The sequence below is a fragment of the Rhinoderma darwinii genome, chromosome 1 (genome assembly GCF_050947455.1).
Source record: "Rhinoderma darwinii isolate aRhiDar2 chromosome 1, aRhiDar2.hap1, whole genome shotgun sequence".
Classification (NCBI taxonomy): domain Eukaryota; kingdom Metazoa; phylum Chordata; class Amphibia; order Anura; family Rhinodermatidae; genus Rhinoderma; species Rhinoderma darwinii.
In genome coordinates this window covers 335198446-335213060 of record NC_134687.1, presented here as the reverse complement: position 1 = coordinate 335213060, position 14615 = coordinate 335198446, and the positions used below count along the sequence as shown (strand labels likewise).

The 14615-nt window shown below is 35.3% G+C and overlaps 1 protein-coding gene across 2 annotated transcripts in view; it reads left to right on the top strand.

Annotated features, from left to right (window-relative positions):
- The window catches only part of BNC2 (basonuclin zinc finger protein 2), a 382515-nt gene that overhangs the window by 359054 nt on the left and 8846 nt on the right, over positions 1-14615 (top strand). The window contains exon 6 of one of the 2 annotated variants that reach the window (XM_075825667.1): positions 11622-11689. The exons of the other annotated variant lie outside the window; for it this stretch is intronic. Within the exon in view, the coding sequence (XP_075681782.1) occupies positions 11622-11685 (64 nt within the window). The 3' untranslated portion in view covers positions 11686-11689. The remainder of the gene's footprint in view (positions 1-11621; positions 11690-14615) is intronic. 2 annotated transcript variants of the gene reach the window in all.

The following is a 14615-nucleotide window of genomic DNA, read 5'->3' as shown; positions in this document are numbered from 1 at the left end:
CAGTGTGATAAAAGAAGTGTACCTATTTTAGGAGCCAGTACTATTACCTGTTGGGGGAGAATGTCGAGCTTATCCTTAAATGTTTAATGGTTGTCCTTAAATATAACAGTAGTAACAATTACCCCATAATAATATATATATATAATATGCAGTAAAGTATTGTGTCATAGTGAGTTGTGTTAAAGGCTATGAAAACCTTTGTAGCCATTTTTTTAAATAATAATAATTATTATTATTATTATTTGTATGTAAATGGTGATTATAAACATTCTTCTGGTTTACATTTATTAAAAATGTTCTAGTGTTTTTGAGATGCAGCTTCTTTGTAACCTCTATACAAAGAAACGGCATTAAACGCTGTTAGATGAATCTGCCAGTTCAGCTGAGCTAACGGCTCGGCTGAGAGCGGCTCCTCTGTACCTCTTAAATGAAGGATAACCCTAATAGCAATCACATCGAAGATCATCAACTTAGATGTTATCGCTAATAGGGTTATGTTGAGTGGTAGAAACACATAGGTGCCGCTCTCAGTCGAGCCATTAGTTCAGCTGAACTGACAGATTTGGCTGAGAGAGCTTGATGCAGTTTCTATGTATAGAGGATACATGGAAACTGCAACACAAAAACAATAAAAAAATTTGTAACAAATGTAAATAAGAAAAATGTTTATTATCACCAATTATATATATTTAATAAAAAAAATGACTGCACAAGTTTATAGCCTTTAAAGTTTATGTTAAACGAAAATAAATTTTCTTTAAGCAAATTAACAAAAAGTATAAATCTTTCCTGCATGTAATTTACTTTATGTTCGTCTGTTTTTTCCCAAAATGAAAACAAGCTATGCATTTTTTATCCTCATTAGTATAAAAACTTAATAAATGGAGCACAAATTGACTAAATGTAATGGATAAATCTCAATAGGATAGAAAGACAGATAGATCAGAGGCGTAACTTGAAGCTCCTGGGTCCCAATGCAAAATCTGTACCAGAGCCCCTCACTTAACATCTGCCATTTATAAAACTGGTGTCTTCTTAGGTGGCATCGGAGCCTTAGGGCCCACTCGGGCTCCAGGGCAACTGGTACCTCTATACCCTCTATAGCTATTCTCCTGAGATAGATATATAGATAGACAATAGATAAAAAGTTAGATAGATAGACAGACAGACAGACAGATATTAGATAGATAGATAGATAGATAGATAGATAGATAGATAGATAGATAGATAGATATATAGATAGATAGATAGATAGATAGATAGATAGATAGATAGATAGATAGATAGATAGATAGATAGATAGATAGATAGATGATAGATAGATAGATAGATAGATAGATAGATAGATAGATAGATAGATAGATAGATAGATAGATAGATAGATAGATAGATAGATAGATAGATTAGGAAAATTATATTAGTGACATTGTATATAATATACAGAGTGTATTAATATATGTATTTTTTTATTTTGAGTATATTATTTTTTTGCTTGTCTACTGCTTGATGGTGAAAAGTGGATTTATCCATTCCACGGGCATATAAAGAGACAAATAGTGAACTTACTGTAGTAAAGAGATCTTTACTTGTCTTGGAATGAAGCATAAGTCATTATAAGTCCATAACAAATGCCAAATGAGCTGCTGCCATGAGATTGTTAGCACAACAAATGTAGGTTGGGAAGGAAGACAAGAGGATTGCACCTAGACTTTGCATCCACCTTATGAATAGCTTTCGGGGTCTTCAGGGTGCATTAGTGGCATCCATAACACCCTTCTGATGCCAGATTACCTGACTCCTGTATACAACAGGTGTGTTGGAATAAATTATCATGGTAACTTGGATGAGCCACTGCATAATATTAACAGCACAGGTGATGATGCGAAAAGAACATTACCTGCCTCTTGTTAGCACTTATTGGCCTCTCCAGCTTGGGAAGTGATTCAGATAACTTTGTTCAGATTTGGCTAATTAGTAACCAAACACAATTTACAGTATTCCTAAAGTAAAAGCTTTTCTATAGTTCTATGGAGATAATTAACTAAAATTCCTTGTAATTCTGAGAATAAGTTACAAAAACATGAATACAATTTTCTACACGTTCCATAATAGTATTAAAGTATTCCACGGTATTTGTATTCCAAAAAAATTCCAATTGATATTTGTTTTCTACCACTACATGTAAATGTGAAAAAAATAAATATTAGAATATTATATAAAATATATTCCACAAATGTTCATTTTTATTTTGAAATTAAAACATCAAATGTTGCGATGGAGATATATTGGCAATGGGTTTTGTTTTGGAATGTTACTTGAGAAATGCCAGTAATTGTGTAATTTAATTGTTACCCTTAACCACTAATTTATCCACTTCCCTAGGAATTAACCATAACCGCTAATTTTACCACTTCCCAAGGAATACTACTTGAACTTCTTTGTGTAAATATACCTCTTATTTGTTATGTGATTGCAAGTTTCAGACTTGGCATTGGCTTCCAATGCTGTAATAGGAAACACCAATTCAGATCTTTTTGAATCTGGATTCTCTATCGTAATAAGGTATAGACACAAAAAAATCATATTGGACAGTAGATGACACATTGTGCAAGGACTACATTATAATTGTGCTTAAAAATACATTTAGTCATGCCTCAAAGTGTTCATGTTATGAAATGCTGTACATTAGGTTACAAAAATGATATGACGAGCTACAATTTTTAAATTATCACCACTTTGACATTTTTCTATTTAAATTTGGGACTTTTTTTTTCTTTCTGTCTAAGAAAATGTAGAATTTCTTGTCACAATCCCAACACCTAAGGGCATGTTCAGACGAGTCAGAAATTTTCCACTACAGATTTTGCTGCGGCCGAATCTGCAGCACAATTTGCAGATTTGCCAGTTAATTCAAATGTGGTGGATATCACGATGGACTTGCCGCAGATTTCAGCTTTCTGAAATCCGCAGTGAAAATCCGCTGCTTCTCCGCAACAGACTGTGCACGCTGCGCCTAAATTCCGCACAGTTACTTTCCACAACGTCTAAACTAAGTTACCTAAAAATCTATAGAAACCAAAGGAAAGAAAGGCTGCTGCAGATTTCCACTGCGACCTGACTGCAGTGGAATGCCGCCACTTCTGAACATGCCCTTAAAAAAAAGTTATATAGTAAAAACCTTTTTCACCTCTACCTTCTTTTCTTTTAAAATCTTTATTTGTATTATTTTTAAACATTATCATAGAAAATGAGTGATCAGAGGGAGAATGATGTGTACTACTTACAAGAGAAATACAAGTTTCATGGCATTTTTAGCATATAAAGTCCAATAATCTAATTACAGATGTAACCGTCTTTATCTTGACTTTTAACGCATTAAATACATGGTGTCAAGCAACTTTAACTTGACTTTTTCAATGACTTTTTCAATGGCTTTTGTTGTGTGATATCACGCTGCAGCAAGTTATCAGAGTCAAGTTAAAGATGGCTACATACTTATCTAAAGCAGTTATGTACACAAAAAAACTTTTGCCAAGTTATTTTATTTTAGAGATGTGCTCTATAGAACCAGAAGTCCTGTTTATCCTTTACACTAAGGAAAGGTTTTAAATGTATAAATCTCAGTTACATCAGCGTTTAAAATATTTGATAATACTCTTCATATCTACCATTTTCTCTTGCCAGCATGGTGAATGTAGACATGTAGTCCAGGCCTGCCAATTATTAATGAACGTGTAATGCTGTGCCTTGATGTCAAATATTATATTGTTCATTTAGTTGGTAAGATAATTTCCACAGTATCGTAAAAAAAAATATTCTGCTTTCATATGTATAGTGTAGGTATTATCTGTATGTATATAGGCATTAACTCTTGTTGGTCTTGATAATATTTGCTTTCGTTGAGGCCATAATGTTCTATCTTGTGTATACTTCAGTCTGGCGTTTTTGTTTTTACTGCATAATCTTCACACGTTGGACAACATAAAAATAGTGTAGATTAACGATAATCAAATGGCATGGCTAGTATTCGGCTAATTATTTATCCATGTGCCATATCAGTAATAATTTCCTGTTGGCAGGTATAGGTGCAGGGCTAACAGTGAGGTTCTAGAGTGGGATTGCTCTTATTGAAGCAGCTATTCTGCTTTCGGTAGACTAGTAATGGGGTTATGATAAGGTTATGTATGGTATCAACCCAGCTACTTCTCTGATAATCTATCTCTGGAGCCTATTAGGTATTAATTTTCTATACATTTGATTTTTGTGTGTCCCTTTGTGTGTTCTTTTGTTGAAAGTAAAGGTAAAGTTTTATTCTAGCGATTACTTCTAGCACAAGTAAAACAAGTTATATAATATACTGTATAAGGCCCCGTGCATACGATCGTAAAAAAAACGTCGTAATTGCGGACCGCAATACGGTCCGCAATTACGGACCCGTCGGGTTCTATTAGCCATGGACACCTTTCCGTATCGCTACGGAAGGGTGTCCGTGCCGTAGAACCGTGCCGGAAAATATGGAGCATGTCCTAATTTTCGTTTTTAGCGGGCCTTGCTACCATACTTTGTATCGGAGCACGGCACGAAAATGCGGCCCGCAGCCCGCGGGTGTCGGTGGCCGGCCGTGTGCATGAGGCCTTACACAGATCTATCCATGATTCATCCTGAATTGGATAATGAAATAGTTTATCAAACGTAATTTATTTTATATTTTCTTGGATTTTTTTCAGGATTAAGGATTTTTCCTGGTATTAAATTATTGTCTTCTTCAAATGATGATATTTTTAGTTGTTCTACATAGTTGATTGTTTCCCAAAAAGTTTCTCAAGAGAAGCATAGATCAGCTATGCTTGCCTTTTTTTTTTTTAACTTGGCATTATTTGATTTAGCAGTCTGACTTTTTTTTTATTGCAATGACATTAGCACTTGATTCTATATTAGCATTCATTTTAGTAGTTCAGTAATGGTATTAAAAAATCACTTAACGTCAACGGTGAACGGTTGCATGACAAGGTCATAAAAATCCAAATTAACAAATGTAAGTATTTTTCCTGACAAATAATTATTTTTAATTTTTATTTTTTCTCTTGAAAACCACTAAAATGAAAAGAGTGAAGGGAAATAAAATACCCAAATTAGAAATAAATTTTACATTTCCAAGCCTTAATAAACATGTTAACAAAATTTTTCAACTGATTAATTTCCTTCTTTTGAAGTGTCAATAATATCCAAATTTGAAACCTTTAAATGACCTATTAAGCATAAATTACACATTCAGTGTTTTTGCAGTTTTTTTTTCATATAGTCTTCGATTAAACCATCTACCATCATTCATAGCCCTTAAGAATCAACATTCAAAATTACAATGGCACAGATTCTGGGTCTAGAAAGTGTCTAAAGAAAACTTTGCAATATTTTTTCACCTCACTAAATACTGTGTTTCAAAATGGCCATAGTTTAGCAGGGAAAATGGGTGTTGCTTGTCTAAAGAAGGTGGGGCTTAAAATGTGCCAATGTGCACCAAAAATGCACAAAAACAATGGTCAAAAATAAGTCCAATTAAAAGTGGTATAAGGAAGAGAAAAGTGTCTAACAGGTCATGCAAGATGTGCCAAAATGATCATGCAGCATGCACCAATGTGATAAATTCGGTGCATTTTGTGCCAGCCTGGTCTAAAAGCCCTTTTACACGGGAAAATAATTAAGCAAACGAGCATTCATATGAACGCTCGTTCCTGATCATTGCCCTGTGTAAACAAGGCAATAATCAGCCAATGAACGAGCAAACGCTCGTTCATCGGCTGATCCGCACGTTTATACAGCACAAAATATATTCGTTGTTGGCAGCACATCTCCCTGTGTAAACAGGGAGATGTGCTGCCGACATGATGGAAATGCATGGAGATGAACGATCGTAGTAAGGATTGTTCTTCCCCATACATAACCAATCATTGCTACTTGTGAAAGGAGCAAACCAGCGACGATCAACAAGCTGGCTCGTTGGACGACCCATATTGGGCCATGTAATGGGACCTTAAGTTTACGCTAACTATTAGACAGCATTAGTAAATGTTTTAAATTGGGAACTCTGTTCTTGAAAAACATGAGGCTACCACTTTATCACTAGCTTAAGTAGTGGGGTAACAATTTGACAACTCTAGCTCACTCAATAGCTCTATATGTTTTAGGAGAATGCACATAAAATGGCATGTGGGGTTTACAGGAATACAAAATACTCTGGCTAAAAAGGTTCACTTTTATGCAGCTAACGTAGATAAAATAAGTATTACTTTAACTGCATAAACATAATTAATCTTATTTTATTTCCACTGAACTACAGCCAAAATAAGGGTTAATGGCACCCCATGGCTTTGGAATCAGACATGCCATTGCAATTGTTTGCAGCCACGTTTCTTTCACTAAGTGCTTTGGCAGTTTGCAGTCTGCACACGAGAGACGCTTGAGCTTGGTTCTAAATTTTGATTAAACACAATGCCATTAATCAACAGAAAGACACTGAGCAGTTGGCAAGGTCCAGAGCTGCAAAATGTTTAAGACATAAAACATTACCAAGTAATTAGAAAGCGTTCCTTTCGGAGGAACAGTGCCTTCAATAAAGAGGTAAATGATAGCATGTTTATTGTAGATGTAGGCAGGTAGAGCAATATGATAAACTACAGGAGATCCACATATCAATAATCATCCTGCATTATTAGTGCCATTAATCATATTTTCCAAAATGTAAGGGCCCGCCACCATTTATATTTGACCAAAGTTGCCCTTAGCCAGTTTCTCCTTGACCATTATTAGGTCCCTAGTAGGCTGTTGTCGCCATGTCTCACCATGAATCACATATTAATATTGAGCCATAGACCTGATGCCAATTAAGCTTGAGCAATTAGTTGCATCCCTCAAAGGAAATATTTAATACTTTAATTTTCCTAATGACCGTGGCCTTTTAACCTACTCTAGTTACATTGTTGTTTATGTTGAAAAAATGCATATGTCTTTTTAATTTTTTAATCCACAAAAAGCCTAGTTGGGAGAATAGGCTTCACCCTATTGCAGTATTAGCAATTAGACAATTTAATTGGATGAATATATTATTATTTAATTCATCCAAATAGGCTTGGTCTATTGGGAAATGGTTAATCTTTTTCCTTTTATTGGATATCTGCACTTTGATGCTACATTGAACACTTCAGACTGCCTTAGACCCTTTAGTTTTGGACAATAGTTGGTCAATACCAATTTTATGGTCAGTCTTTTTCTTCTTGTTGGGGCTTTCAGGTTTTTGATGGTACATTGACCTCTATAAACTGCCATAGAACATTTAGGATGGGGCAATAGTTGTGTAGTATTCTAACGTTATCTTTCTTCTTCTATTCCTGAGAAGAAAAATATGTTTTTATACTGAAAGGACCAGATACAGGAAACAGACAAAAAAAAAACCTAATTGGATGGTATTGCAAAATTCAACCTGTTTTTAGAAAGGAAAATGTCTGAAAATACTTAGAGATAATATTATTATTGGCTGGGGAATATGACCTAAAACAATAGAGTGGCAATCTCATGGATTGAAAGGTTAGGTATAGTGTAGAAAAATAATTAAACAATACTACTTTCAATTATTTTTCAATTTATGCATTTTTAATTGAAATTAGTTTACTTTTATACATTTGCAGTCATTTTAAATGAAAGTACCGGAAAGCACTGTATCTACTATAAATCCATCTATTAAATAATGTAACATATTTTATCATTAAAAATGTCATTCAACTAAAAGTCATGAGCTGCTACCTCATGGAAACCTCATTCCGAATGTGACTGCAGTTAACCACACTATCCAACTCACTGGGCACTGTAGATTTTATTTCTTTATTTTATACTTATTAACCCTGCAGATTTTTATTTGGAAAGAAAATTAAAGTTGGATATAAGTATGCCGAAAATAACTTCCCAACAACTCCTCATTTCTAAGCAGCCTGGGTTCTTTTGAGTGTGACATAAGGACAAAACATGGACATTGGGGGTTAAATGCAGTCACACTTTTTTACATTTTGAGTGGAGTTAGGCTTTAATACACTATAGTTAAAAAGGTTTTCCCATTTTAAGCATATATGACATATCCAAGGGATATTCCAGTAGTATCTGCTTTGCGGTCCCAATTCTGGGATTTCCACCTAGGTGTAGATTGTGCAGCAAACTTGCTTGGCTGTTTCCATAACTCCCATATCCTTGAGTAAAGAGAACTGGGGACATGTCTGGCCACCTCTCCATTCATACTCTGTCTGGATGTGGTGGCCGCCTTGCTTGGCAGTACAGGGGTCAGGAAATTGAGGGGTAAGATGGTTTCACCTCTTTATTTAACAGAACTATACAAATCATACATGTTATGATACCTAATTATTGTTTTTTAGCAATCCTTAGAAACTGAAAACAAAAATAATATACATGTGTATAATACTTTATTGGTCTGTACTATTTCTATATCATTTTATATTTTATAATGAAGAGTCTTTATAAACAATATGTAACTTCTCACATTATTATCAGTCACAGGTTAGACAAACCTAGCTTTATCTAGCTTAGACATTTATCTTACCATACTTACCTTTGGAGACAGTAGATATGGTGTATATATGTGGTGTATAAATTTCAAAAAGTAAACGTGTGCATATTTAATCCTTTTCGTTATCTTGTTAAATAAGAAACACTGAAAAATAATTCCATGAATTACATTATTCATGCCTAATGTATGCATTTGAGTAATCTGCCCCAATATTACAAGGTAGATTTCCCCTGGCACCATTAATTTACAGATGAAGGCAAGAGATGATATTTTGGGGTGTTTCGCACACATGACAGCATGGGGTGCAAAGAGATAATTACCATTCCTTGGTCAGGCAGATTAATACTTTGCTTCATCTACAAAGTTAAATGCCTTCTCCCGAGAATACCCCCTTGTTGACTAGACAAGGCTGTCAATTTTGTTTGCCTGCCACATTAGAGGATCCCAAGAGGGATGAAAAGGTTCATGAAAAAAAGTAGCAGAGTAGGCAGCATAATTCATTGTGAATTGAGCGAAGAAGTCTAATTCAGATAAATGGCCGACCCCAATGCATCCTACCTGTTATTACAACAGACATGCAGTATCTGTGCAGTAAATTAGTCAAACCCCAATAGGGCTTGGTGGGAGCTTATCTTCAAGTGTATAATTTGAGTGATGAGGGAGCTGTCTCCGTGACCAGACTGAATGATTTATTTCATATTGAAAGAGATTTAGGTGACTATCTCCCAGCACTCTCACCCCCTCTTTGTGCTCATATTATAAGCTTATAATTGTTCTTTAAACCTTCTATACTTTACTGTTAAGAATAAATATTACAATGACACCCATGCACTTGAGGTTAGAGATCCCAGATGTTCTAATGACTGCTATGCCCAATTGACTACACTGAAATGCGTGTTCTCCTCATACTATAAATGACCTATTTCCTTTTATTAAGTATGGTTGCTACTCTGGCATTGGCATATAAATGCTGTAAAACTTGGTTCCTCAACAGCTGATTTTGGGTGGGTATGACTATGTAGGTAGCTATAAGGACAAACTATGGGTATAGAATTTACAAATCAGAAGCAGTGTTAACAGTGGTTCTCCTTAAACATGGTCCCCAGTTTTCAGGACTGACTTTGTACTGTATTTATATTCCATTGTGACAATACTACAGATGCTCAGTATATATAAAGTCACCGTGCATTTCTGTGCACAAAATTGTATCTTCGTACATGTCAAAACCACATTGTAAAGGAGAAAATTGCACATCAGCTAAAATCCAAATGTGTAGCTTTCAATCCACAAAAAGTGATGTTTAGACACAGCCAGTGTCTTTTTATGATTCAAAAGTCACTTTTTGAAAATTGCATAAATCAATAAACCGAAATATTTGGATGGTATGCAAATATTTCAAGTATATCTGAAAGGAGTGTAAAATTCTATGCTGATTGACATTTGACTAAGTCATAAAAGACAGGTCAGAAGATAGTATTAGTGAGACAATAGCTAGATCAAAGGGGCTACATTGTTTTTCAGAGCGCCATGCCACTTCTCTTCCCGTCAGCCTGAGCTTGACTCTAGAGAGACAGTGTTGGACCATAAAAAGACAAGGCAGCAACTCTGCTGAGTGAAGCCAAGTGATGGGAGCCAACAGGGCACTTTGAAGAGGGCCATAACCCCTTTATTCTAGATAACAGAGGGAATCTTAGCACCCTGACATTCTATGATACCGTATTCTGATATATCTTGGTGAAGTGCTACAAAATAGAATTTTGTGCACAACATCGCACATTTACTTATTTCCCATTAAAGGCTAGGTACACCTTTGAAAAGTTTTTTTTTATATAAAAATGTCAGTGTGTTTGGTGCAACTTTTTAATTACTTTTCATTAACAATAATTTCTACTTTTTGAGATACAGCTGCTTTGTATTCTGTATACAGATTTAGCTGTATTTTGCGCTGAGACCTGAATCCGTCACTGACTGACAGGTTCAGTGACAGAACGGTCGTATCCACCTGTAATCGATCTCTAAGTTATGTACTTGGATGTGATCGGTAACAGCTCGATCCTGCGTGTCAGAGACACACAGGACCTGCTGGCACTGAACTCATCAGTTCCGCTGACCTGACCAATTCAGGTCTCAGCGCAAGACACAGCTAATCTGTATACAGAATACAAAGCAGCTACATCTCAAAAATTGTAAATATTTTTTAATAAAAAGTAATTAGAAATTTGCACCAAACACACTGATATACATTTGTATTAAAAATAAAAAAACTATTTCAAAGTTGTACATTGTCTTTAGTAGCCATATTACTGCATACATAATCCTTGCTGTGTATATTGTATGTGGTTTTCTTTATTTTGTATTATATATGGTATATAGTGTCTGTACTTGTAAAAGAGCTCTTTGCCTAGTAGTCTTTCTCTCGTCATCTTCATTTCTCCTTCTACCCAAACATATTCTCGGAGGCTCATTTAATAACATTTTTGATATTGCACATAAAAACTGATTCTGTAGCAACCTATTAGAGTGTTCAATTGCATCTGCAGCTTGGGCCTTGAAAGGAAAAACCTATTGCAATAGGCAATGTCACAGTTCTGGTTTGCACAGTCACTGACTATATTCAGGATAATAGTAAAATATAATTTATGTATGAATTCTTTGTAACTTCCTCCCAAAAAGTTTTTGGACAGACATTGGATTAAATGATTCATTTAAATGTATAACAATGGGGCAGATTTTCATCTGTTATGACATGTACATAATCATGACTATAATACAATTTTACCATATGTCTTTAAGTATAATTTTGGCCTAGTTGTATTGAAGTGTGTGAACTTTGAGAAATGGTAGTATTATATAATTTGGTTCTAGAATTTGGTATAGCGGCTATTTATTCTAAATCATACAAAGCACCCCTATCTTTTCTTACATACAAACCTCACTTGCTTTCAATACATCTAGGCCTCAAAATCTGTCCCCATTGTCAGTTCTTTTAAGACGTTAAGGATATGTCTCCAGAGTTATGGGTGTGGTTTGTTTCTGTTTGTTTTTAATGCAGACCATCCGGATTGCACCCAGAGGATGAAGGAGCAATTGGGGCAATGGGAAAATTAGAAATGTAACTGGGTAAATATTATTTTTTATAAGATTAATTGCTAAGTTTATTGTGTGAAGTTTTTTTTTATTACTATTTACTTTTTGTCACATTTTAGTGTTTGCTTTGCTATATAGTAGATGTACCATATTCATATTCCCATTTTAAGCACACCTCTGTTCCATTTAATCTGATCAGCTAAAATTATTTCAGTTACATCCCCTTTAAAGTCAAACATTTAAGTAGTCAAAGTCCATATATCCTGCTAACTATTTTCCATTATTAAGTTGTAAAAAGAATTGGCTTTGGACACATGGGATATTTCTACATAAAACAAAAAATACCACCAACAGTTAAGACTGTATGATATTTTAGATAATAATTAATAAAATAGTATAGATTTCATAATAGACCCTAACACCAAGTTGTTGACCTCAGTGAGACAGTAGATAAACTGGAATCCTAATATATTCTACAATGTGAAGCATTTTTTATTCAAGTTGATTAGGTAGAAGAAACCCATCATCTAGAAAACTGGCTTAGAAGAAGTTATAGAATGCATAGAAGAAGTGTGATACAATATTGTGTAGCTCTGTGATCATATTACTCTTTTAGCATGACATAGAAACATTTCTGAGTATAACACTATAGGGGGTCCAAGTAGAAATATGTCAATTGCCAAGCTTTGAAACAAATTGACACATATGCTTAAAAGATCTCTAAGGCCCTTTGTTCAAGGGATTGTATCAGTTCCAGAAGCCTTGCTCCCAAAGAGTCTATCTCCTGATGTTTTTATGACATGTAAAAAGACAAAAAAAAATTGCACAAAAGTGCATTTATAGCAAACCATTCCTCCTACCTCTACATTTATAAATGCATCCATATTTGTATGACTGTGAGACTTCAGTTTCTTAATGTGCCACGGACTTATAGAGCGTTATTAGGCTCATGTAAATGCAAAATAAAAATAGCTGCATGCATAATGTGTCCATTGAAGATACATATTCTTCATCCACCTTGAATTATATTCTACACAAATGATACTACAGACTACGTTCCTATAAAATAAAAATAAAAGGTACACCAATGCGTATCCGCCCTGTGTGAATATAGCCTTATAGTATCCACATTTGTGATCTCGCTCCATCACTGATTTTTAGAAAACCAAAAATAATCATATAGATAATAAGTAATATATATCTATAGCTCAAAATAATAATATAAACATATAATTTGCCATTACTGTGAACTGTAAAATGATGATAATTACAATCATAATATCCTGCAAAACCGTCCCCCACTCACAAAACAATTTACAGACGCATCTGTTTTCCTGGCTGCAAGTCCATGTTTGATTTGCCTAGCCAAAGCTATTGGCCCCTACCCCGTTCATCGAGATAAGTGTCGTCAGAGATACTGTATATGTAAATACTTTTCCTCCTCATTCTCCATAAGGGCATGGCCAGACGTGGCATATTTCTGCAGACACTGTCCGCATCAATGCCGCACATAATCTGCGTTGCAGATTCCGTTGCCCCTTTGCCTAAAATGTGCAATAAATTGATGCGGATTAGTCGTTGCGTATTCAGGTGAAGAGTACTTCCTGCTGTCTTTTAAAACTTTTCATCTCAGTCTGGCTAAGGACCTCGAAACACATAGGTCCAGCCAGAATGAAGAAATATCCTGTTCGTAAAACCAATACGCAACGCAACACACATAACATCTGCGGATTTCATTGCGGAATTTTGAATCTCCATTGAAGTCAATGGAGAAATTCCGCAATAAGTCTGCAACAAGTCCGCTACAAGTCCGCAACAGTCAGTGTATGCGGCAGGCACCAAATTCCGCACCGTAGCCTATGGTCCGCAGCGGAGTTTTCCGTCACATGTGCACGAACCTAACTAAAAAGGTGTGGAAACCAATGGAGAAAATGTCCATTGCGGATTTCCGCAGCGGACTGTGCGCAGCGGGAATTCCAAAGCACTTCCGCCACATCTGGCCGTGCCCTTAGAATCAACATGCATGTTTAGAGACTCCTTGACTTTTAAAATTTTCCAAACTTTTATCAAAACTGAATAGCTACTATAATCAGTTGAATAAGTACTAAAGTGACAAGACTGCAAAAAGAAAAAAAAAGCTAAGTCAATGGGAAGAAGCTAAATCTCAGTATTATCTCTACAGTAAAAATAATATTGAAGCTGCACAACAAAATAATTGGTTCCAGATTGCTTGTTTGACACACTGTCTGCTTTTAAATTGTTTTCACAGATAGATATTGGTTATGTGACAATAGCAAGATTAATATAAGAGCAATCTGATTAATCAGAGGTTAATGCTTCATTAGGTGAGCGTAGAATAATGCAACTGCTGTACTCATTAGGATAGCGGTGACTGGAAGACAAGTGTAGAGTCTTGTGATGGGGGAGCTATTGGTTAAACATTAGAAATGTCACTGAGGCTTAGTTATTCAGTAAGATTGCATACCACCAATGTAGCATGTTTGTTCTATTATTTGAACCAACATTTATGCTATCTTTATTTACTTAGTTTATGCCGTCTTTATTATAGTAGACTACTAGTAAAGTTGACATTGCAATCGTTATCATCAATGGAAAATACTAATAAGTGCAGTTCTAATTTTATGAAATTGATCAGAAAACATACCTTTTTAGTTGAGGTTGAGTTTAGTTGAGGTCTGCCGGTCCTGTATGGATCCTGTATGGCAACCACAAGAAAATTGAAATGTCTCTAAGCCTTGGGTGGACTGACCATTTGGGCATTAGGGCAGTGCCTGAGGGGCCATGACCAGAGCTTGCCCACAACCCCATAGTTAGTTATAACACGCCTTAAACTGAAGTGCAGGTCCTGTAAAAAAAAATAAAAAAAATGAAGAAGTGTGTCATGGGTATAGTGGTGGGGTCGTAAGAGGCCCATGAATTTTTGTGCCCAGGGACCAAG